General features: G+C 41.8%; 1 protein-coding gene across 4 annotated transcripts in view; it reads left to right on the top strand.

The window, feature by feature from the left end:
* Positions 1-25,132, top strand: part of smap1 (small ArfGAP 1) — a 247,473-nt gene that overhangs the window by 58,479 nt on the left and 163,862 nt on the right. For 2 of the 4 annotated variants that reach the window (XM_080191966.1, XM_080191969.1), the window contains exons 4-5: positions 6,542-6,617; positions 23,055-23,132. In XM_080191966.1, coding sequence (XP_080048092.1) covers positions 6,542-6,617; positions 23,055-23,132 — 154 coding nt within the window. The remainder of the gene's footprint in view (positions 1-6,541; positions 6,618-23,054; positions 23,133-25,132) is intronic. The other 2 variants (XM_080191970.1, XM_080191967.1) reach the window with 1 other exon arrangement.

The raw sequence follows: 25,132 nt of genomic DNA, 5'->3' as shown, positions 1-25,132 counted from the left end.
AGCAGGTGGTCAGGAAGGCTAATGGGATGCTGGCCTTCATAGCGAGGGGGATTGAATATAAAAGTAGGGAGGTCTTGCTGCAGCTGTATAGGGCATTGGTGAGGCTGCAGCTGGAGTACTGTGTGCAGTTTTGGTCGCCGTGCTTACGCAAGGATATTTTGGCCTTGGAGGGAGTGCAGAGGAGGTTTACTAGGCTGATACTGGAGTTGAGGGGGTTGAGCTATGAGGAGAGGCTGAATAAATTAGGCTTGTACTCGTTAGAGCTTAATGAGGGGAGATCTCACTGAGACGTATAAGATGATGAATGGGATGGATAGGATAGTGGTGGACAGGCTCTTCCCACTCAGAAAAGACAGTAGGACTAGGGGGCACAGCCTCAAGATAAAGGGGGGGCGGTTTAGAACGGAGTTGAGGAGGAACTTCTTCACTCAAAGGGTGGTGAATCTCTGGAATTCTCTGCCCGTTGAGGTGGTGGAGGCTGCCTCATTAAGTATTTTTAAGACGCAGGTTGACGGGTTTTTGATAAGAGAGGGGATTAAGGGTTATGGGGAGAGGGCGGGAATGTGGAACTGAGCCACGACAGATCAGCCATGATCCTGTTAAATGGCGGGGCTGGCTCGAAGGGCTGGATGGCCTACTCCTGCTCCTATTTCTTATGTTCTTATGTGGTTGACAAACTGCCAGTGTGGAATGCAACCTCCCCTTCCCCCAGCTTACATATTAGGCTACTTGTCATTCTTTGGCATCGCTTTTCAATTATGTCAGTACTGCCTATTTCAGTTCATATCTCCCTTAGGATTTATGAGTGTAAACATCTGGCTCGTATAGTTGGTCTATTTTAAATTTTTTAATCTCAAATTCATCATTTCCTCAATGCCTAACTTCTTTATAAGCAGTCTGTAGTTTTTCATTCCCTGTTTATTTCATTATTTGGGATTGCTTCCTCTTGGGTTTTCATTACCTATCTCGCTTGCTTTTGTCTGTCATGCTTTACCTTGTGGACTGGATCCAATTTTTTGCACATTTGAAAAGCTTTTATGCTTATCTCTATTGCAAATGTTCGCATTCTGTAAAACCACACTGGTCTCTGTGGCCCTTTTCAGTCTCTGCCAGAGCGAGATTTGATTGTATCCTTGCCAACATTAATTCTCATTCTCCTATAAAGTCTTTGTCACTATTGAGCACCAGTTTTCATTTATGTATTAAAAGCACTTCAGTTCTTTGGCAAGTCCGTGTCAATGTTTTAGAATCATAGAACCCTACAGTGCAGAAAGAGGTCCTTCTGCGCATTGAGTCTGCACCGAACACAATCCCAACCAGGCCCTTACCCCCATATCCCTACATATTATACCCGCTAATCTCTCTAACCTACACATCCCTAGACACTAAGGGGCAATTTCTTAGCATGGTCAATCAACCTAACCTGCACATCTTTGGATTGTGGGAGGAAACTGGAGTACCAGGAGGAAACCCACGCAGGCACGAGGAGAATGTGTAAACTCCACATAGACAGTGACCTGAGCTGGGAATTGAATCCAGGACCCTGGAGCTGTGAAGCAGCAGTGCTAACCACTGTGTTACTGTGCCGTCCTTAGTTTCTACTGTTGATCCCAGATTCTTTCCTCGTTCCCAATACATGTCATTGGCCAGTAGTGAATTGTAGGTTTAATATAGAGGGACTTTATCTTAATCACTATTTAGGTAATTAGTATTTGAAAAAAGGGCAAGGCAAGGGAGGAATTTCTGAAATGTGTTGAAGAGAATTTCCTTGACCAGCATTTTCTCAGCACAACTAGAAAGGATTTAGTGATGGGTCTGTGAGGGAACATTTGGATAAGAGTGATCTTTCTGTCGTAAGCTTTAGACTAATGTCAAAGAGCAAGGAACAATTTCAGATAGAACATCTAAATTGGAAGAGCGCTCATTTTGATGCGATGATAAGGGATCTAACCAGTGCAAAATGGAACAGAAACTTTACAAGAAAATCTGCAAAGGAACAATGGGTGACCTTTAAGGAAGAGACTCTTCAGGTACAAACATTCCAACAAAGGGTAAAAGGTTGGGGAACCAAAAACTGGGGCCCTTGGATGAAGACGATGGAGATTAGTCATTTGTAGTACAGAACTTAGCTTTGCTGAAAAAAAGAGACAAGATGTTTAAGCTTTTTGTCTTGCACTCATCAGGATATCTTGCAAAATTACCAGCATTAAAGGGAACAGCAATTTATACTGCGCAAGAAGAATGTGCAGATTGGTTGGCAAGTGGACTCTAGTAGAGGCGTTGCCATGAAAATACAGCAGGGAACAGTTAACTGCCAAGTTATTGATCAAATTTAAATCCGGTAGGCTGACCCTGATTGATTGAGGCATTGATCACTTAATAGCTAAATTGAAATGGTCCAAACATCTTTTGCTTGGGAACCCTAATGGATTGAGCAATCAATCTTTTAAAAATAGTGATTTCAGAGACAGTCACCATAAACATAACTTTGGAAGGCCAAATAATTGGTTTTGAAATATGATATGACCCTTTTAACTTTGGAGTTGGCAAGCAACCCAGCAAAAGATGCAAGAGTAGACTTTGAGATGAACAATGCAGGTAAAACTGCCACCTTTTGATGCGAATAGTTGTAGCCATGAAGTAAGTTGGATTATCTATCAGCAGCTACTAGTATAAGCAATGGGGCAGTATTGGGAAGGGAAATCATAGGTGCTCCCAGTGAAAGTTTGGAGTTCACAAATCACAATTGACCCTAGATCAGTTAATTTAAACTCAATTAAAAAGTGACATTATTAGTGGATTATTATTTAAATGGTTAAAAAAATTGCAGCATGCAGTGGGACCTAGGTGTCCTTGTGCATGAATCTCAAATAGTTGGTTGGCAGGTGCAGCAGGTAATTAAGCAAATAAACTTTGTTCTTCATTGCAAGAAGGATGGAGTTTAAAAACAGGGAGGCTATGTTGCAGCTATATAGGGTGCTGGTGAGGCCACACCTGGAGGAGTGTGTAAATTTTTGATCTCCTTGAGAATGGATATACTGGCACTGGAGGGGGTGCAGAGGAGATTCACTAGGTTGAATCTAGAGTTGTGTGTTGGCTTAGGAGGAGAGACTGGGTAGACTGGGACTATATTCATTAGAACTTAGAAGAATGAAGGGATTTTTTATAGAATCATAAAATTATGAAGGGATAGATAAGATAGAAGCAGGGAGGGTGAAACCAGAACTAGGGGCTATGGCTTCAAAACAAAAGGAAGCTGATTTAGGACTGAGTTGAGGAGAAACTTCTTCACCAAAATTTTTGTGAATCTGTGGAATTCCCTTCCCAGTGAAGCAATTGAGGCTACTTAGATGAATGTTTTGAAGGCGAAATAGATCATTGAACAGTAAAGGAATTAAGGGCTATGGTGAGCGGGTGGGTAAATGGAGCTGAGCTCACCCAAAAGATCAGCCATGATTTTATTGAATGATGGAGCAGGCTCAAAGGGCTAAATGGCCTCCTCCTCCTAGTTCTTACGTGCTTATTAAGGGTCAAGGGTACATAGAGTTGGGTTGCAGACCTACCATGATCCTATTGAATGGCATAGCAGGCTCAAGCAACCCATTTCTGTTCCAAGAAGCCTGAGAAGCGGTCTTATGTCAGTCTTTTGAGGAGTTTGTTAGGGTAGATTTGTCGATGTTATCACTTGTGGAGGAATTCAAAACTAGTGATCAGGGAAATGTAAAGTAGCAACTTATCATTCCAATAAGGAATTTGGAAGATGTTTCTGTTCTCCATTATAATTCCCAACTTGATATCACATCTTTAGTACTCCACTCTACATGTTGAGCTGCATTTTGTATAAGGCTTTTCTGGTGACATTTAGACTGAAGTTCTCATTTCATTTTGAATATGTGCTCTCTTGTCCTACAATAAAAGTTTAATGCAACAGTTCAGATTTAAAATGAACATACATCTGGTCCCTTCATTGGGACATTTCAGGATTGAAGAGCTCAAGTTATCCACTCTTTTGGGCATCAGTCCCATGGCTGCTTTACAACATCTGTAGGATTTCACCATCTTCCTTTTGTCTGATCAAAATCTTGGCTGGTAAGGTGATTGGATTTTTTTGTGACTTGTAGTCTATTGATATTTGATGTATAGTCAATGTTCCATTAACTGCTTCATTACAGCCAGAAATATTAAATTACAATGTACTAAAATATCCATCTTTCAACAGCACCTTTCAGCTATTACAGCCAACTTTCCTTCTAAGCTGCGTGAATGCGTAGCCCTGCAACATTTAGGCCTGCGCCACACTGGACAAAAAAGCTATGCATAAGCAACTGCCTGTAGGTGCTGTGCCACAAATAGGCCATCCACGGTGAAGGGAAATTAGAATGAACCTCACTTACAGCATGATTTATGATGCAACTTTTATCACCTCTTTTTCCCTTCAGAATAGAACTATAGATTCCCTACAGTGCGGAAGGAGTTAGGCCTTTCACCCCATTAAGTCTGCACCAACTCTCTGACAGAGCATTCCACCCAGGCACAACCCCTGGTCCTATCCCTGCAACCCCACACATTCAACATCCCTGGGCACTAAGGAGAAATTTAGCATGGCCAAACAACTTAACCTGCACATCTTTGGAGTGTGGGAGGAAACTGAAGTACCCAGAGGAAACTGATGCAAACACTGGGAGAATGTGCAAACACTACTCCAACAGCTGCCCAAGGCCAATTGAACCTGGGTGCCTGCTGCTGAGGGGCAACGGTGCCAACCCAATGCTGTGTTTATTCATTTTAAGTTCTACCTTCCACTGATCTGCCTGCCTACTTGCATTATCTGTTCATTTTGTAAGTTTGTTTTTTAGTAGTTTCTTCAATCTGGACTGTTCGTCATTTGACACAGCATCTGGTCAAATTTAAATCCAATAAGTTTTTGAACTTAACTGGGTGTATCAGAAAATGGTGGAATGGATTCTGATTTCTGTTTGATACTCTCTGCTGGGATCTGGTTTTCATCTATGAAAGCAAAGTGTTTTTGGAAAAATGAAAAGAAACACTCAACACGTTCTCAAGTCAGAAGTAACTATAAGGTTCATGCTGGGAGATATGGGAGGGATGTCCGAGGTAAATTCTTCACTGGTTGGGGTGTGGAATAGACTGCCTGCTGTGAAAGTGGAGTCGGACACTTTAGGAACTTTCAAGCGGTTATTGGATAGGTACATGGAGCACACCAGAATGATAGGGAGTGGAGAGCTTGATCTTGAGATTGGACATAGCTCGGCACAACATTGAAGGCCGAAGGGCCTGTACTGTGGTGTTATGTTCTATGTAACTGTAGAGTGAACGTGTGTTAATGTTTGGGCGTGGTTCACTTGCTAAAATGTGTTTGACCTGTGTAACTGTTGAACGAAGCTGAAATGATTTTTGAGCTGACTGGAATTTCAGTGTAGGTCTAATTTTCTCTTATTTATTTGATGTATTTGGACCAAAGTCCACAGTCCATGGCACTTGAAGATGGTGACCACTTGCCATACTTAAACCAATTTAGTTTCTGACAGTGCAAAAATTGCAAATAATTGAAAAACTATTTGAGATGGCCACCATTTTTCTTTGACGTTAAACAGTTGCTGACCAGCATCGTGGCCACGCTGCTTCCAACAACTAAATGTTAGCCAGCAATTCCGTCTGTCTCCCTGGCAATTGTATGAGTGTGCAACCTCTGTCACGTTTGACCCCAAGATGAACTTTTGACCGCTTCAGTGCCGCCACTAAGACTACCTATTTCCAGCTCTGTAATGTTGGCCGGACTCTGTACCTACCTTGTCAATCTGCTGTTAAAAAACTCATATACGCCTTTGTTCCCTCTAAACTTGGCTATTTCAGTGCATTTTTGGCCAGACGTTTGAAAGATTGGCTCCATTCTCTCTCTCAGGTGCTGTCAGATCTCCTGAGATTTTTCAGCATTTTCTGTTTTTATTTGATTTCAGTATCCCCAGTATTTTGCTTTTATGTTTGACCAAGTGATTGGTCATCTTCGCTAATATCTCTTTGTGGCTTGGTGGTGTTACGTTTTGCTTTACATTGCTCCTGTGAAGCTTCATAGGATAATTTATTGCATTTATAGATGGTTTTAGAAGTACCAGTGGTGACCACCATTTAAAATAAATGAACTAATGGACGCTGAGAAACTATTTGGTTAGTAATATAGCTGGAAACATTAAATACCAAATAATGTGCCAGAACAAATATTAAAAAATGCACCCTCCCACCCCCAAACAGACAGAGGTGTAACTTCAATAGGAATTAGTCAACTTATGATTTAAGGGTGTAGAAAAGCTAAGTAAATTTTATTAGGCACCAAAAGTATAGTTAGCAATAAGAGAATTATGTTTGTGAAGTTAACCTTGAAACTTATTGAAAATGTTGGTACTGCACAGTTTAATTTGATTCCAGATTTATTCAGTAATCTTTTCTGTGTTTTAGTACAGGAAATGAAATGCCTCTTCTATTTAAAAAGAAAAGATATTTTCCTTGATTAAATATTCTTCAGAGCTGTAGAATTTTTCATCAGAGATAAATATGAAAAAAAGAAGTACGTGGATAAAAATATAAACAATGGAATCACAGTAAGTACTGTTGCATGTCCTGGTTTGAACCTCAAGTTCTTCATTAACTGTTTGGAAAGCTTTCTTTTTACTGCAAGCCTTGTAGAGATTGCAGTTATTTTACAACAGGTGAATTCAAATTAAGTGTGATCACAGTTTGTATGTTGACATTGGCATTCAGATGGTGTTAAATTACCAGCCCAATGCATTGTAATTTTGCCAGTACATGGAAGTTGAAGGGCAAGTGCATCCGATTCTCAAGCTTATGGTTGCTGGATTCCATTCTTAAGACCCAGCCAAATGCACAGATTTGGAACTGCCTTCTTAAACCTTTCCAATTTCTCCTTGTAATGCCTTGCTTAAAACCTATCTTCAGTTAAGAGTTTGATCATGTTTCATTTCTCTTGGGGCTCTGTGAAAAAGAATGACCTTGCATTTATATAGCACCTTTCATAACTCCTAGAGATCCAAAAGCACTTTGTTATTAATCAAGTACTTTAAGCATCATCACGATTGTAATGTCATAGAAGTTTTTTATTGACAGCAAAGCAAAATGCTACAGATGCTGAAAATCTGAAATAGAAACAGAAAATACTAGAAATATTCAGCAGCTCTGGCTACATCTGTGATGGGAGAAACAATTAAATATTTCATATCAATAAGCTTTCAACAAAACTGGAGGAGTTAAGAGATTTAATAAGTTTTAAGCAAGTGAAGGGAGAGGGTAGGATAAGGAACAGAAGGTAAAGTAAGATACTGTGAAAGGTGGAGAGATTAAGTGGCAAAAGTATTCACTCTGCAAGACTGGAGGGAGAGGTAATGGGAGAAATAAAGAAATAAAATGTATCTAAATGGGATGTGAATAGCATTCATGATCAGTAGTGGCCTGAAAGCAGAAGGGTTTAAAAAGGAGAAATGAGAAAAGCTAAAACCAGCAAAGAAAAAGGAAGCAAAATGACACCAGAGGTTAAGATCATAATTTGTGGAAGTGGCATTGAGTCCTGAAAGCCGTAAAAAATGCCCTTTCAAAAACATGAGCCGCTGTTCCTTAACTTTGAGCTGAGCTTAAAAGACAGAAATGGGTGGAGAATTAAAATGACAGCTAACTAGAAGTTCAGGGTCATGCTTGCGGACTGAATGGAATTGTTGCACAACATGATTGCGCAACCTGTGCTTGACCTCTCCACTGCGGAGCAGACCACATTGAGCAGTGAATACAGTCTACTAAATTGAAAGAAATGAAAATAAACTGGGGTTTCACCTGGAAGCAGTGTTTGGGGGTTTGGTGGATGTAAAAGAGCAGGTGCTGTTCCTTTGATGCTTGTGTGAAAAGATGCTGTAGGAAGAAGAGGGAATTGCTGTGGAGTGGATCAGAGCATTGCAGAGGGAATGGTCCTTCTTGGAAAGCCGAAAGAGAAAGGGTTAGATGTATTTGGTGGCAGAAATGGCAGACAATGATCCATAAGATCTGGAGATTTTTCATTAGAACATTAACCACTGCCCCAGTTTAAAATCACCCGTGCCATTGGGTGTTGCAGACAGTGCTACACATTGTCTTGCTATCCTGTCCGAAGCCCCAGCATCTGTACTGCAGTCACTGTCATCTTGATTTAGTTTGTAGCTTCCTATATTAGATAAGCACTATCTCTTTTGAGAAAGATTAGGCTCCTCTAGCACAATTAATGGTTAATATTTATCTTTGAAATTCTACTGTCTTGGGTGCTTTTTTCCAGGTGTCTCAGAAATTGTACAAAACTGCATCAATTTCAAAATTTCTATTGGCATTTAAGGAGTAAAGTGGGCTAATGAGAGACGCATAGAGACAGAGGGAAAAGCTAAAGTATTAAATGAATACTTTGCATCTGTCTTTACTAATTAAGATGATGCCAAGCCATGGTGAAAGAGGAGGTAATTCAGACTCTAAAAATGTTTAAAATTTGAGGTGGTGGTGGTGGTAGTACTGGGGAGGTTGTATGCACTTAAGTTTCTACAGCCGAAGAACTGGATTGGGGAGGCACTGGCCATAATTTTCCAGTCTTCCTTAGATTCTGGGATGGTGCCAGAGGACTTGAAACTCCATGTTCAAAAAGGGTGTAAAGATTAGCCTAGCCAGTGTAACTTTGCTTATAGAAATAATAATTCAGGACAAAATTGACAATCACATGGACAAATGCAGGTTAATTAAGGAAAGCCAGCATGGATTCATGGAAAAATTGTATTTAACTGGGTGTTTTTATTGAAGAGGTAACAAAGGTTGATGCGTAGTACGTGGACTTCCAAAAGGCATTTGATCTGGTGCCACACAACAGACTTGGGCAAAGTTATAGCTCATGGAATAAAAGGGACAGTAGCAACATAGATATGAAATTAGCAGAGTGACAGGAAACAGAATAGTAGTTAATGAATGTCTTTTGGGCTGGAGGAAAGTATTTGCAGTGGAGTTTCCTGGAACCCGTTCCTTTCTGATCTGTATTACTCACCTAGACCTTGGCGTACAGGGCACAATTTCAATCTGTGGGTGGTACAAAACTTAGAAGCATTGTAAATTGTGAGATGGATAATGCTGAACTTCCAAAGGACAAAGAAAAGTTGGTGAAATGGGCAGACAAATAGCAGACTAAGATCAATGCGGAGAAATGTAAAGTGATTCACTTTGGTCGGAAGAATGTGGAGAGACATTATAAAATGAAGTATACATTTCTGAAGTGGGTGTAGTCGCGAAGTGCATAAGTTATTGAAGTGACCATAAGACTTAGGAGCAGAATTAGGCCAGTTGGCCCATCCAGTCTGCTCTGCCATTCAGTCATGGCTGATTTTTTTTTTAAAATCCCCATTCTCCTGCCTTTTCCCCATAACCACTGATCCAATTATCAATCAAGAACCTATCTATTGCTGTTTTAAAGATACTCAATGACCTGGCCTCCACAGCCTTCTGCTGTTCTAAAGGATCGTCCCTTTGGCCTGAGGTTATACCCTTTGGTTCTAGTTTTTTTCTACTAGTGGAAACATCCTTTCCACGTACACTCTATCCAGGCCTTGCTGTATCCTGTAAGTTTCAATAAGATCCCCCTTCATCTTTCCAAACTTCAAATACAGACCCAGAGTCCTCAACTGTTCCTCATTATGACAAGCTCTTAATTCCAGGGATTGTTCTTGTGAACCTCCTCTGGACCCTTTCCAAGGCCAGCACACTCTTCCTTAGATATGGGTCCTGAAACTGCTCACAGTGCTCCCAAATGGGGTCTGTCCAGAGCCTTATACAGCCTCAGAAGTAAATCCCTTGTATTCTAGCCCTCTCGACATGAATACTAAAATTGTATTTGCCTGCCTAACTGCCGACTGAACCTGCACGTTAACTTAAGAGAATCTTGAACAATGATTCCCAAGTCCCTTTGTGTTTCTGATTTTCTAAGCATTTTCCCATTTAGAAAATAGTCAATGCCTCCATTCCACCTTCCAAAGTACATAACCTCACACTTTTCCACAATGTATTCCATCTGTCACTTCTTTGCCCACCCTCCTACCCTGTCCAAGTCCTTTGCAGCCCTCGCTTCATCAATACCACCTGTCCCTCTACATACCTTTGTATGATCTGCAAACCTGGCATCAGTGCCTTCAGTTCCTTCCTCCAAACAGTTAATACATATTTTGAAAAGTTGTGGTCCCAGCACTGACTCTTGAGGCACACCACTAGTCACCAGCTGCCATCCTGAGGAAGACCTATTTGTCCCCACTGTCTTTTGCCAGTCAGCCAATCCTCTATCCGTGCCAGGATCTCATCCTTAACACCATAGATGCATAATTTAAACAGTCTCCTCTGCAGCACCTTGTCAAAGGCCTTCTGGAAATCTAAATAAATCACGTCCCCTGGTTCTCCTTTAACTAACTTCCTTATTGCCTCCTGAAAGAGCTCTAACAGATTTGTCAGACCTGACCTCCCCTTGACGAAGCAGTGACAGGACAGATTGAGAGAGCCATTAATAAAGCATACGGTATCCTGTGTTTTATTAGGGGCATAACGTACCAAATAGTGATGTTATGTTGAACTTGTATAATATACTTCTGCCAGTTCTATGTGCCATGCTTCAGGAAGAATATGAAGCCATTGGAGAGAGTGCAGAAAAGATTCGCAAGAGTAATTCCAAAGATGAGGAATTTCAGTTAGGAAGGTAGATTGGAAAAGTTAAGGCTGTTTTCCTTGGAGATGAAAAGGCTGAAAGGTGGTCTGATGGAGGTATTCAAAATCATGAAGGGTCGGAATAGAATAAGCGTGGAGAAATTGATCGCCCTCGTGAAAGGATTGAGAACCAGAGGGCACAGACTTAAAGTAATTGGCACAAGGAATAAAAGCGACGAGGAAAAAATCTTCTTCACGTGGTAGGCGGTTGGCATTTGAAATGCATTGCATAAGAGGAAGCAGGTTTGATCGAAGTCTTCAAAAAAGAATTTAAATGATTGTTTGAAAAGAAAGAATGTATAGGGTTACAGAGGGTTGGAGAAGGGCATTAAGTGAAATGCTCATTCAGAGAGCAGGTGCAGACACTGGGTCAAATAGCCATCTCCTGCATTGTAATCGTTCTTTGGTTTGCCATTGAATCCAGATCAGTTTACGAAGGAACCCAAGTTCTGAATGCTCCCAATTTTATAAATTGCATAAACAATATGGCTTTATGATGGTTAAGAACTATAGATTTGGATGTTGCGCACGTTCATTAACAATTTATTTTTAAAAGCAGGAAATAGCTTTGTTTTAACTATATGACAAGCTTGCAGCAAATCCTTTGTGCTTGGTGCCCCAAGCACAATTAATATCAACTAATTGCTACACACTGAATTTAATGTTAGTGAAAATCTTATGTTAGGTTCAAGAATTCACTGACATTTCATAGTAAGTCGTAAGAGTTTATTCGGAGTTCCTTCAGTTGTCTCTATGTTACAAGATGTACACCAGCTTTCCAGTTTTGCTCGCACTCTCTCTCTCTCTTCTTACCCCCGCCCCCCAACGCTCGTACTCTGTATGGCTTACAGTCAAAATGTTACCAATCTCTCGCCTTGCCTCCTATTGTTTTCTCTTAGAGTTATTATTGTTAAGTATTACTTCAGAGAACACCCATTGTTAACAGAGAAAAACAGGATGAATTAGTAAGCCTTTACTCTTTTGTGTGACTCCTGGTTTAATTAGCAAAGATTTACACAAAGTCTATCCTGAGGATATCTGGATTAATTTAATGCAAAGTGCACGCATAATTTAGAACAAGTTTGAAATTGGAATATTTGGCCTTCAGTAAGGAAATCATAGTTTGGTGAAAAGCTTGAATCTTTAATGCATTATCTTTCATGTCAGTGGTCCTAATGCCATTCTTTGCAACATCTTTGTCCAATCTTGCTGCTCTCCCACCTATCTCTGATCTATTTTGCCCCCCTCCCCCCAAACAATATAAAATACATCATGTTGCTCCTCTTTAACGCTGAAAAAGTTAGGTCTGACTCAGGTCTGGCACTTATACTGCCAGACCTGAGTTTTTCCACCATTTCCTTTTCAGATTTCCAGTATTCACAATCTTTTGCTTTTGTTATTATGGTCCTAATGCCCATCAGTTGTGGCAGTACAATATACTCGTTCACGTTGCATGCTTCAGGCTTCTCTTGAGTCATTGCTGCATATATGCTAATGTGTGCTAAATGCCATCTAAAATATGCAGTGTGGAGGAAGTGTGCAACCACTGGCACTGTACAAGAACTTTCTAACTGTTGCATAATACATTTGGTCCAAAATGTTTGATTTGTTGTAAGTGAATATCCAAATAATGATATGCATCATGAATTTTTGGATGTTGCCTCCAGGTGTTAAGCTGTGGCTTAACAATGCTATTGTAGGTCAAGATTGCAACCAAATAAAACTTGTTGATCATGGTTGAGAGCTAGACTATGCCAGGAAAATAGGGCACTCCTGAAGTAAGATGTTTTCAAGGGAGGGTGAAAAAATAACTATGACAGTTTGTTATTCTTCGGGCAATAATAGATGATATAGGACTGTAACCTGCATGTCACAAAATTTGACTCGTGCCATTGGTATCAGTGTTATGGAAGCCGTGCAACTTAAAAGATGGCGGAGGGGGTTTGCTCCTGACAACTTCCAGCATGAAGTTAGTTAATCAGTGTTTTGACTGATGATAGTGAAGGTATTCCTTTTGGGAGGTTATAGAGTTAGAGATTTACAGCCCTTTGGCCCAATTTGCCCATGCCGCCCCTTTGTTTGTAATCACTAAGCTAGTCCCAATTGGTCACTTTAGGCCCATATCGCTCTATAGCCATCTTAACTGTCTAAATGCTTTTTAAAAGACAAAGTTGTACTCACCTCTACTACTACCTTTGGCAGCTTGTTCCAGACACGTAACGCCCTCTGTGCGTAAAGGGAAAAAAAAATTGCTCCTGAGGACTCATTTGCATCTCTTCCCCTCATGTTAAACCTATTCTCTCCAGTTTGAGACGCCTCTACCTTTGGGAAAAGATATTGCCTATCTAGCTGATCTATGCCCCTTGTTATTTTATAAACCTTTGTAAAATCACCCCTAAACCACCTACGCTCCAGAGAAGAATGTTCCAGCCTATTCAGCTTCCCCTTGTAACTCGACTATCAAGTTGCGGTAGTAAATATTTTCTGTACTCTTTCTCGTTTAATAATATCCTTTTAATAATTGGTTGACCAGATCTGTACACAGTATTCCAAGTGTAGCCTTACCAATGTCTTGTATAACTTCAACAAGATATTCCAGCTTCTGTACTCAATGTTCTGTCTAATGAAACCAAGCATGCTGAATGCCTCCTTCACCACTCTGTCCACCTGTGACTCGGGAAATTTCACTAACTTCACTGTAGTGTTATTGTAAACCCTACTTGTGACTAATAAATTAAACTTTAACTTCAATTTTATGTATTTGTAGGATGTCTTTGGATTCTCCTTTGCCTTATTAGCCAAAGCAATCTCATGTCCCATTTTTGCTTTCCTGATTTCTCTCTCAACTTTACTCCGACAGGTGAAAAGGTGAACAGTCTCTGCTGGTATCTCGCTGATTCCAGGTGACTTGCTCTTTGGGCTCTTTAGGGTCTTTGGTTCTCTGATCTGCCAGTTTCTCTGAGGTTGGCAAGTGTTCTGCCCACTGAACAACCTGCTCCTCATCCATCAATAGAGTCTTGCCATCCTTGCCTTTAGTTCAGTGACGTTGCTGCTTGTATCAGTCAGATTCCGTACAATCCTGTAGAGCTGCTTAGAGTTGTTCTGCTTCACTGCTGCTTGTGCCTTCCTGCCTTTTAACGCTCTTCATTCTCTCTTTTCCCTGCAGTTCAGTTTCATGCTTCATCCAATCTTTTGTCCCTTTTTGTTTCATGTTCTTTCCCTGATCTCTCTCTTATTTGTCAACTGAATCAGTTGTTCTTTGGTTGCTCTTCTCTACCTGCTGATGACTTCTGTCCTCTCTCTAATCCCACTTTTGAAGATTTCCGACTGATCCACAGTTTTAGCTGACTTCATTGATACTTAGTAGAAGAGGGCTATCCAGAAACTGTCCAAAATGTCTTTGTCCCTCTGTTTTTCTGTTACAAATAGCTTTTATAAGTTTGATTGTTGCATTCTTCAGCTTCAGGTGGATCGTACCTAATACAAAGTGGTAGTCTGATCCAACAACACCTTGACAGATTGGGCATCTTGTCAGAATATCCCGTCTCTGCTAATGTACATTTATGTTTGGGAAGACGACAATTTAAATTGTCACTGAAGAAATCTAATGGATATTCAGAAGAAGCATCTTTACTTGGAGCTTAGTGAGAATGCAGAACTCTATCACAGGGACATATAAGACACGAGACATAGGAGCAAAATTTGGCCACTCGGCCCATCTAGTCTGCTCCACCATTCAATCATGGCTGATACTTTTCTCATTCCCATTCTCTTGCCTTTTCCCCATAACTGCTGATCTCCTTATTAATCAAGAACCTATCTGTCTCTGACTTAAAGATACTCAATGACCTGGCCTCCACAGCCTTCTGCTGTTCTAAAGGATCATCCCTTTAGCCTGAAGTTGTGCCCCCTGGTTCTAGCTTTTTCTGCTAATGGAAACATCCTCTCCATGTTCAATCTATCCAGGCCTCGCAATATCCTGATAGTTTCAACAAGGTCCCCCCTCATCCTTTTAAACTCCAATATGTACTGACCCAGAGTCCTCAACCATTCCTCATTACAACAGGCTCTTCATTCCAGGGATCGTTCTTGTGAACCACTTCTGGACCCTTTCCAAGGCCAGCACTTCCATCCTTCGATTTGGGGCCCAAGACTGCTCACCATATTCCAAATGGGGTCTGACCACAGCCTCAGAAGTATATCCCTGCTCTTAGATTCTAGCCCCCTAAACATGAATGCTAACATTGCATTTGCCTTCCTAAGTGCCGTCTGAACTTGCACATTAATCTTAAGAGAATCTTGAGCAGTGACTCCCAAGTCCCTTTGTGTTTCTGATTTCCTAAGCATTTCCTCATTTAGAAAATATCTGTCTCCATTCCTCCTTCCAAAGGGGTGGCACGCTTGCACAGTGGTTAGCACTGCTGCTTCACAGCTCCAGGGACCTGGGTTCGATTCCCAGCTCGGGTCGCTGCCTGTGTGAAATTTGCAGGTTCTCCTCGTGTCTGCATGGGTTTCCTCTGGGTGCTCCAGTTTCCTCGCACAGTCCAAAGATATGCGGGTTAGGTTGATTGGCCATGCTAAAATTGCCCCTTAGTGTACTAGGTTGCTTAGGTTAGAGGGATTAACGAGTAAAATATGTGGGGATATGGGGGTAGGGCCTGGATGGGATTGTGGTCGGTGCAGACTCAATGGGCCTCTTTCTGCACTGTAGGGTTCTATGATTCTATGATAACTTCACATTTTTCCACATTGTATTCCATCTGCCATTTCTTTGCCCACTCTCCTAACTTGTCCAAGTTCTTCTGCAGCACCCCCCTGCTTCCTTGGTACTACCTGTTTCTCTATATATCTTTATAACATCTGCAAACCTAGCAACAGTGCCTTCAGTTCCTTCCTCCAAATTGTTAATGTATATTGTGAAAAGTTCTGATCCCAGCACTGACCCCTGAGACACACCACGTCACCAACTGCCATCCTGAAAAAGACCCCTTTATCCCCACTCTTAGCCTTCTGCCAGTCAGCCAATCCTCTACCCATGCCAGGCTCTTCCCCTTAACACCATGGGCACTTAACTAATTTAACAGCCTCCTACGCGGCATCTTGTCAAAGGCCCTCTGGAAATCTAAATAAATCACGTCCACTTATTCTCCTTTATCTAACTTCCTTGTTACTTTCTCAAAGAACATTTCTGGTTGAAATGAATGATATAGATGCATTTAAGGGGAGGTTAGGTAAGTGTAAGAGAGGGAAGATGTGAAGGATTAAACTGATAGATGAGGAAATGTAGATGGAGGCTCAAGTGGAACATGGATTAATTGATGTGATTGGATTGTTTCTGTACAGCATGTAGATTGTGACAACAGTTATTGCCAAATGCTGAAGTGGCAACTGGTCGGTCATTTTGAACTTTACCAATTCTAGAATTGCGCCCTACATTCAGTTAGGGATATGGCACAAACAAGCTATTCAACTCAACCAGCCCATGCTGGTGTTTACACTCTATTCAAGCCTCTTGCGTTTTTCCTCATCTAAATCCATCAAACTCCTTAATATGCTTGTCTGGGTTCCTTATAGCTTTCTGGACTTCTTTCCCTTCAAATGCTTGTCCAATTTCCTTTCGAAAGACATGATTGAAACTGTCCCCATCCTCTCTTGGGAGTACATTACATATTGTAATCGTCTGCTCCAGTTTTAGAAAAGTTTTACCACTGTCACCTCTGGCTCTTCTGCCTCTCACCTGAAACGTGCCTGCCTTGGGTTCTTGATCCTTTGCCACTGGGACAGTTTCCACCATCTGTCTAGACCTCTGATGATTTTGAAAACCTCTATCAAATCTCCTCAATTTTTTCTCCAATAACAGCAACTACAGCTTCTCCAATAAAAGCAAAATTCTGTGGATGCGGGAAATCTGAAATTAAAAATAAAGTGATGGAAAACTCAGTGTCCACATCTGTGGAGATGGAAACTGTGTTAATGTGTTGAGGTGAATGTGACTTCTCTTCAGAAAAGGCACTTCAGCTTCGAGCTGATACCAAACAAAGCAATGATGTGGAAATGCTGGCGTTGGACTAGGGTAAGTACAGTAAGAAGTCTCTCAACACCAGATTAAAGTCCAACAAGTTTATTTGGCAGCACAAGCTTTTGAAGCATTGCCCCTTCATCAGGTGAAGGGGAGTTGTGCTCACAAACAGAGCATATATAGACACACACTCATTTTACAAGATAATGGTTGGAATGCAATTCTTTACAGGTAATCAAGTCTTAAAGGTACAGACAGTGAGACTGGAGAGAGGGCCAAGCACAAGTTAGAGATATGCATTGTCTCCAGCCAGGACAATTAGTGAGATTTTGCAAGTTCAGGCAACCCAGGGGGTTACAGATAGTGTGACATGAACCCAAGATCCTGGTTGAGGCCATCCTCATGTGTGCGGAATTTGGCTATCAGTTTCTGCTCAGCGATTCTGCATTGTCATGTGTCATGAAGGCCACTTTGGAGAAAGCTTATTCGAAGATCAGAGGCTGAATGCCTGTGACTGCAGAAGTGTTCCCCGATAAGAAGAGAATGCTCCTGCCTGGTGATTGTTGAGTGGTGTTCATTCATCCATTGTCGTGTCTGCATGGTCTCCCCAATGTACCATGCCTTGGGACATTCTTTCCTGCAGCGTATCACGTAGACAATGATGGCCAAGTTGCAAGAGTATGTCCAATGTACCTAATGGATGGTGTTCTCATGTGAAATGATGGCATCCATATCGATGATCCGGCATGTCTTGCAGAGGTTGCTGTGACAGGGTTGTGTGGTGTCATGGTCATTGTTCTCCTGAAGGCTGCGGACAATGGTCTGTTTGAGGTTGTGCAGTTGTTTGAAGGCATGAAGTGTGGGTGTGGGGATGGCCTTGGCGAGATGTTCATCTTCATCGATGACATGTTGAAGGCTCTGGAGAAGATATCGTAGCTTCTTCGCTTCGGAGAAGTACTGGACGACGAAGGGTACTCTGTAAACAATACACAATTCTAACTTGTGTTTGGCCCCCTCTCCACTCACATTGACTTGATTACCTGTAAGGACTTGCATTTCAACCATTATGTTGTAAATTGAGTTTGTATTTATATATGCCCTGTTTGTGAACACAAATCCCACTCACCTGATGAAGGGGCAGTGCTCCGAAAGCTAGTGGTTTGTGCTACCAAATAAACCTTTTGGACTTTAACCTGGTGGTGTGAGACTTCTTACTGTACCAAACAAAACAACATGCATTGCTCTAGACTTGGTGTGAGCTCTCACTGGAAGATTTTATTCTTGCGCATAGAAATCTCCAGTACAGTACAACATTGCAGAGAAGACCAAATTGTAATCTACAGCTTTTTAAGTGCAGAGGAAAGTGTGAAAACAATTCACGTAATATGAAAGTGTTGGCAGGAAAAGACAACCATATTTATCAACCTGTGAGATAGTTAAACTTGATAGAAACAGAGAGCAAGAGTAGACTATTCAGGCCTTCGAGCCTGCTCTGCCATTCAATGTGATTATGGCTGATCATCCAACTCAATAACCTAATCTCCTCCCCCCACCTCTCCCATATCCATTGATCCCTTTTGCCCCAAAAGCTATAGCTAACTTGAAAATAAAAGGCATTTGACAAGGTGCCGCACCAAAGACTGCTATTTAAGATAAAGGTGCACAATGTTACGGGTAATGTGTTAGCATGGATAGAGGATTGGTTAACTAACAGAAAGCGAAGAGTGGGGGGTAAATGGGTGCTTCTCTGGTTGGCAATCAGTGACTGTGGGTGTGCCTCAGGGATCAATGTTGGGACCACAATTGTTTACGATTTACATAGATGATTTTGAGTTGGGGTGTAGTGTGTCAAAGTTTGCAGATGACACCTAAGATGGGTGGAAGAGCGAAGTGTGCAGAGGATGCTGAAAGTGTGCAAAGGGATATAGATAAACTGAGTGGGCGAGGGTCTGATAGATGGAGTATCATGTTGGTAAATGTGAGGTCATCCATTTTGGTAGGAATAACAGCAAAATGGACTATTTAAATGGTAAAAAATTGCAGCATGCTGCTGTGCAGAGGGACCTGGGTGTCCTTGCGCAGGAATCTCAAGGAATCGGTTTGTGGGTGCAGCAGGTAATTAAGAAGACAAATGGAATTTTGTCCTTCATTGCAAGAGGAATGAAGTTTAAAAACAGCGAGGTTTTGTTGCAGCTGTATAATGTGCTGGTGAGGCCACACCTGGAGTACTGTGTACAATTTTGGTCTCCTCACTTGAGAAAGGATACACTGGCACTGGGGGGGGTGCAGAGGAGATTCACTAGGTTGATTCCAGAGTTGAGTGGATTGGCTTAGGAGGACAGACTGAGTAGACTGGTGCTCATTGGAATTCAGAAGAATGAGGGGAGATCTTATAGAAACATAAGATTATGAAGGAATAGATAAGATAGTAGCAGGGAAGTTGCTTCCACTGATGGGTGAAACTAGAACTAGGGGGCATAGCCTCAAAATAAGGGGAAGCAGATTTAGGACTGAGTTGAGGAGGAACTTCTTCACGGGTTGCAAATCTATGGAATTCCCTGTCCAGTGAAGCAGTTGAGGCTACCTCATTGAATGTTTTTAAGGCGAGGATTGGTAAATTTCTGAACAGTTAAAGAATTAAGGGTTATGGTGAGCAGGTGGGTAAGTGGAGCTGAGTCCACAAAAAGATTAGCCATGATCTTATTGAATGGCAGAGCAGGCTTGAGGGGTCAGATGGCCTACTGCTCCAAGTTCTTAGATCTTATCCATCTACAGAAATGTAGACAAGTGCCAAGACAATCATGCAGCTATCAGAAATAGGCCATTTGGCCCATTGAACCTGCACCGATAATAGTCCCATCCAGGCCCTATCCCTGTATCCCTACGTATTTACCCTGCTTTCCCCCTCACACTAGAGGGCAGTTTAGCCAATTGACCTAATCTGCACATCTTTGGACTGTGGGAGGGAACCCACACAGATATAAGCGAATGTGCAAACTCCACACAGTTATTTAGGCCAGAATCAAATCTGGTCCCTGGCGCTGTGAGGCAGCAGTGCTACCCACTGTGCTACCATGCTGCTCTGCCATAGAGAATTTGTTTCAATCTATTCTTCAAATACTTCAGTGGCTTAAATGGCCTGACATTGCTGAAAGGGCAATTGTTTTTACTACCACTGTTTCATGCCATCATCTTATCCAGAGACATTTTAGCTTTCTTTTCGCTGTCCCGATTGCAGTGGATGCTTAATCCAGTTCTGAAAGTTTACTTGTTTCCTGTGCAGAATTTTTTCTCCTGTATCTGTTTCTGTATATTTCTTGTCAACCACGGTGGCTCTGTATGGTTATACCATAATGTATAAGCATTGGGCATATTGTTTTTGAATTGGTTTAAATTTAATTCCATCATTTGGTTGTCTGTCTCAGTTTTTGGTCTAACCTGGACCAGATTTTTGGTGATTTTTGTAAAATTAGCCCGTTTACAATCTGGGGCCTAGCTCCACCACTTGATTGGCTAGTTAGAGTAAACCTTTTTTTATTCATTAGATGTGGGCCTCTCTAGCTAGAATAGCATTTATTGTCCACCTCTAGTTTCAGTTGAGAGGTAGTAGTGAGCTGTCTTCTAAACTGCTGTAGTTTAGGTAGTGTAGTTAGGGAGTTTCAGATTTCAACCGAATGACAGTGAAGGAATGGGTGTATATTTCCAAGTCAGAATGGTGTGTGGTTTGGAAGGGAATTTGCAGTTGAAGTTCTCGGGTATCTGCTGCCCTCGTCCTCCTTAGATGGTACTGGCCGTGGGTTTGGAAGGTGCTGTTGAAGGAGCCTTGGTGAATTCTTGCAGTGCATCTCAAAGATGGTACACATTGTTCATCGGTGGTAGAGGGAGTGAATGTTTGTGGAAGAGATGCCAATCAAGCAGGCTGCTTTATCCTGGTGATGGTGTTGAGCTTCTGAGTGTTGTTGGAGTTGCACTCATGAAAGCAAAGGGAGAGTATTCCATTACACCCCTGATTTGCGTCTTGTAGTTTGTGGACAGACTTTGGGGAGTCAGGAGGTTAATTACTTGCTCTTACAACCTTAGTATTTGTATGGCTGATCCAGTTTCTGGACAGTCAGTGGTAATCCCCAGGATGTTGATAGCGAGAGCTTCAATGATGATAATGAATGTCAAGGAGTGATGGTTAGATTCTTATTGGTGATGGTCATTGTCTGGCACTTGTGTGGTGTGAATGTTACTTGTCACTTGTCAGCCCAAACCTATTGTCCAGTCTTGCTGCATTTGCATATGGACTGCTTCAGTATATGAAGTTGTGAATGGTGCTGAACATTGTACTGTCATCAGCAAACATCTCCACATCTGACCTTATGGTGGAAGGAAGATGAAGGAGCTAAAGATGGCTGGGCCTAAGACACTACTCCAGGGAGCTCATGCAGTGATGTCCTGGAGCTGAGAGGGTTGACCTACAACAACCACAATTATTTTTATACCAGTTTTGACTCAAACCTAGAGTGTTTTCCCCTTGATTGCCACTGACACCACTTTTGCTGGAGCTCTTTGATGCTGCACTCGGTTAAATGCCACCTTGTCAGGAGCAGCCATTCTTACCTCACCTCTGGCATTCAGCCCTTTTGTCCATGTTTGAATCAAGGCAGCAAAGAGCTGAGTGGCCCTGATGGAATGTGAACTGAACATCAGTGAACAGTTTATTACTGAGTAAGTGCTGCTTGAATGCATTGTTGATGACCTCTTCCATTACTTACTGATGATCAAGAGTAGACTAATGGGCCAATAATTGACCAGATTGGATGTGTTCTGCTTTTTTGCATACTTGGGCAATTTTCCACGTTGCTGGGTTGCACTCATCCCATGAATGTTATAGTTGTACTTGAACAACTTAGCTAGGGTTGCGGCAAGTTTTGGAGCATAAGTCTTCAGTACAGTTGCCAGAATTTTGCCAGAACCCATAGCCTTACAGTATCCAGTGCCTTCAGCCATTTCATGTCGTGGAGTGAATTGAATTGGCAGAAGACTGGTATTCTGCCTGCTAGCTGGATGGACACTCTGGACTATCCAATCATGTTGTATTGGCCTGAGAGAATTTGGTGTTCCTTTATTTCAACACGTCTATCAAACTTAAGTCCTCTTGTGAGTCGAATACACAATTGGGCAATTTTGTAGGAAATTGATTGTGTATTCATTTGGTTTAATAAAATGGAAAATGTTAGCAAGGTAATGTTAGAAGGAGTTGTATCAAAACTTTTTAAACCGATCAAGTAGTTTGTATGTAGTTACTCTTGTAATGTGGAGAAAATAACAGCAGTGACTGCATTTAAACTATTCCATTGACTGTGAAGTGCTTTTGAGACGTCAGTGGTTATGAAAATCACGATAAATGCAAGCTCACTTTTTTTAGTAATGTATGTTCTGGCTTGTGGCAGCCACATTAGTTACTGAATCTGTATTGCCTCGGTTTTGCAGTTGGTGAAAAATCATGTCTCAAAGCTACGCCATTCATATTAGTGGATCTCTACAACTGGAGTAATGGTCCAAAGAAGACACATTGACAGAGCTCAGTTTAAAGTGGAGCATTGTTGCTGAAATTATTGGCTAAATAATAGATTTGTTGACACTGTGCAGTGGGTTGTGCAATAATGGTTATTTGTTTTTCACCTTTTTCCCTATTGGCAGCCCTGATAACACAAGGGAAGGAATTCATGGGTTTTGTAGCCCTAAAACTCCTTTGATTTTGAGTTGTGTTGTTCGATGTGAGGACTTCTCCCAGAGTATAAAAGAATTTGAATGATTTTAAAACCTTTTTTGCAAGGGAAAAAGTCACTTTTATGTATGTGGATGTTACTCGTCATTATAGCAGTAAGAAAATTGCATATGTAAGGGAGCTTAATTTGAAATTATCCTATGTTTTACATGCATGTATGGATACATTTTGATCTGGTATTGGCACCTTGAGATATGTTAACACAATGACCTCTGGACTGTAGACAGGTTTACAGTATTTTCATTTTAAAGAAGTTTAAGTTGCTGTAGTCATAAACTTATATTCCTGGCTTGATTATGCAATTTCTCAATTGATGCCTTCCAAAAAAAAGTTGGTGATCACTATCTTTCTTTGGCTACGAATATTGGTTGTTGACATTTTAACTTGTAGGTCTTTTTATGTTCTATATTTTATGCTATTGCTTGTTTTCGGCTTCTATTATTTCTTCATATGCCTCTGCTTGTTCCTTTCACCTGTTCTGTGCAGATAACCTCCTCTGATGCTGCTGCACCCTTGCCATCATCTCCCTCTTTATCAAATGCTGCTGAGAAGAGCAAGCTAGAGGTATTATCTTATCAAGTATTGATGGACACTGAATGTGATGTTTTTCACTCTGCAGTGCATGATCTTCCGATTACTTTTATGAATAAATTTTTAATTGGTAAACCATGACAGGAAATCAAATACATTTTCGGCAGAAGACCTAAACTTTCTGGAGAGAACATGTTTTAACTGTGTAAAATGTGTTGCCCTGACTTTTCTTTTAACTTAAACTGTTGATGTTCAGTGACCTTTATTTTGCCAAATGATCATTGACCAACATTTATTGTATTTGTCTGCCATATCGTTTGGTCAAGAGACTTTCGGAAATGTTCAAAATTGTCACCTTCATTTCTGCAAAATTAGCAAGAAAAGAGGACAGCTTCGTTCACCGACTTGTATTCTTTTCAGTTTGGCCCCTTATGAGCTCCTGCAGAATACAGTCAACTACTGTTAAAACCCATAACCAGACAAATGTCCAGCTCTTTCTGCCAATTCCCTCCCAGCCCCCAAACAGTCGATTTTAAGAGAGTACCTCTTAACATAAGAACATAAGAAATAGGAGCAGGAGTAGGCCACCTGGCCCTTCGAGCCTGCCCCGCCATTCAATAAGATCATGGCTGATCTGTCGTGGCTCAGTTCCACTTTCCCGCCCTCTCCCCATAACCCTTAATCCCCTCTCTTATCAAAAACCCATCAACCCACTTCTTAAAAATATTTAGCGAGGCAGCCTCCACCACTTCAACGGGCAGAGAATTCCAGATATTCACCACCCTTTGAGTGAAGAAGTTCCTCCTCAACTCCGTTCTAAACCGCCCCCCCTTTATCTTGAGGCTGTGCCCCCAGTCCTACTGTCTTTTTTGAGCGGGAAGAGTCTCTCCACCTCTATCCTATCCATCCCATTCATCATCTTATACGTCTCAATGAGATCTCCCCTCATTCTTCTAAACTCTAACGAGTACAAGCCTAGTTTATTCAGCCTCTCCTCATAGCTCAACCCCCTCAACTCCGGTATCAGCCTAGTAAACCTCCTCTGCACTCCCTCCAAGGCCAAAATATCCTTGCGCAGGTGCGGCGCCCAAAACTGCACACAGTACTCCAGCTGCGGCCTCACCAATGCCCTATACAGCTGCAGCAAGACCTCCCTACTTTTATATTCAATCCCCCTCGCTATGAAGGCCAGCATCCCATTCGCCTTCCTGACCACCTGCTGCACCTGCAGGCTGGGTTTTTGCGACTCATGCACAAGGACCCCGAGGTCCCTCTGCACCGTCGCCTGCTGCAGTTTTTCGCCACGTAAGTAATAGTCCTTCCTACCATTCTTCCTACCAAAGTGGACCACCTCACACTTGCCAACATTAAATTCCATTTGCCATTTCCTGGCCCATTCGCCCAGCCTATCTAGATCCTTCTGCAGACTCTCCACACCCTCCGCACAATTTGCCTTTCCCCCAATCTTGGTGTCATCAGCAAATTTCGACACCCTATACTCGGTTCCCTCCTCCAGATCATCTATATAAATGGTAAATAGCTGAGGCCCCAGCACCGACCCCTGGGGCACCCCAGTAGTCACCAACCACCAATCCGAATAGCACCCATTGACCCCCACTCTCTGCCTCCTATTTGACAACCAATCCTCTATCCACGCTAACACCCTACCCCCAACTCCATGTCCTCTGACCTTCTGCAGTAACCTCTTGTGAGGTACCTTATCAAACGCCTTCTGAAAATCCAGAAAGACCACATCCACCGGCTCTCCTCTATCCACCGCCCTAGACACATCCTCATAGAACTCCAGTAAATTTGTCAGACACGACTTCCCTTTAATGAAACCGTGTTGCGTCTGCCCTATCAAGCAATTCCCTTCAAGATGCCTCACAATTTCCTCCTTAATGATGGATTCTAACATTTTACCTACCACAGACGTTAAACTAACCGGCCTATAATTCCCCTCCTTTTGCCTGGCACCCTTCTTAAACAACGGCGTAACATTAGCCGTTTTCCAATCTTCCGGCACTTCCCCG

This window comes from Carcharhinus amblyrhynchos, chromosome 7 (assembly GCF_965287045.1).
Source record: "Carcharhinus amblyrhynchos chromosome 7, sCarAmb.v2.hapA, whole genome shotgun sequence".
In the NCBI taxonomy this organism is placed as follows: domain Eukaryota; kingdom Metazoa; phylum Chordata; class Chondrichthyes; order Carcharhiniformes; family Carcharhinidae; genus Carcharhinus; species Carcharhinus amblyrhynchos.
This window is presented reverse-complemented; position numbering and strand designations above follow the sequence as displayed.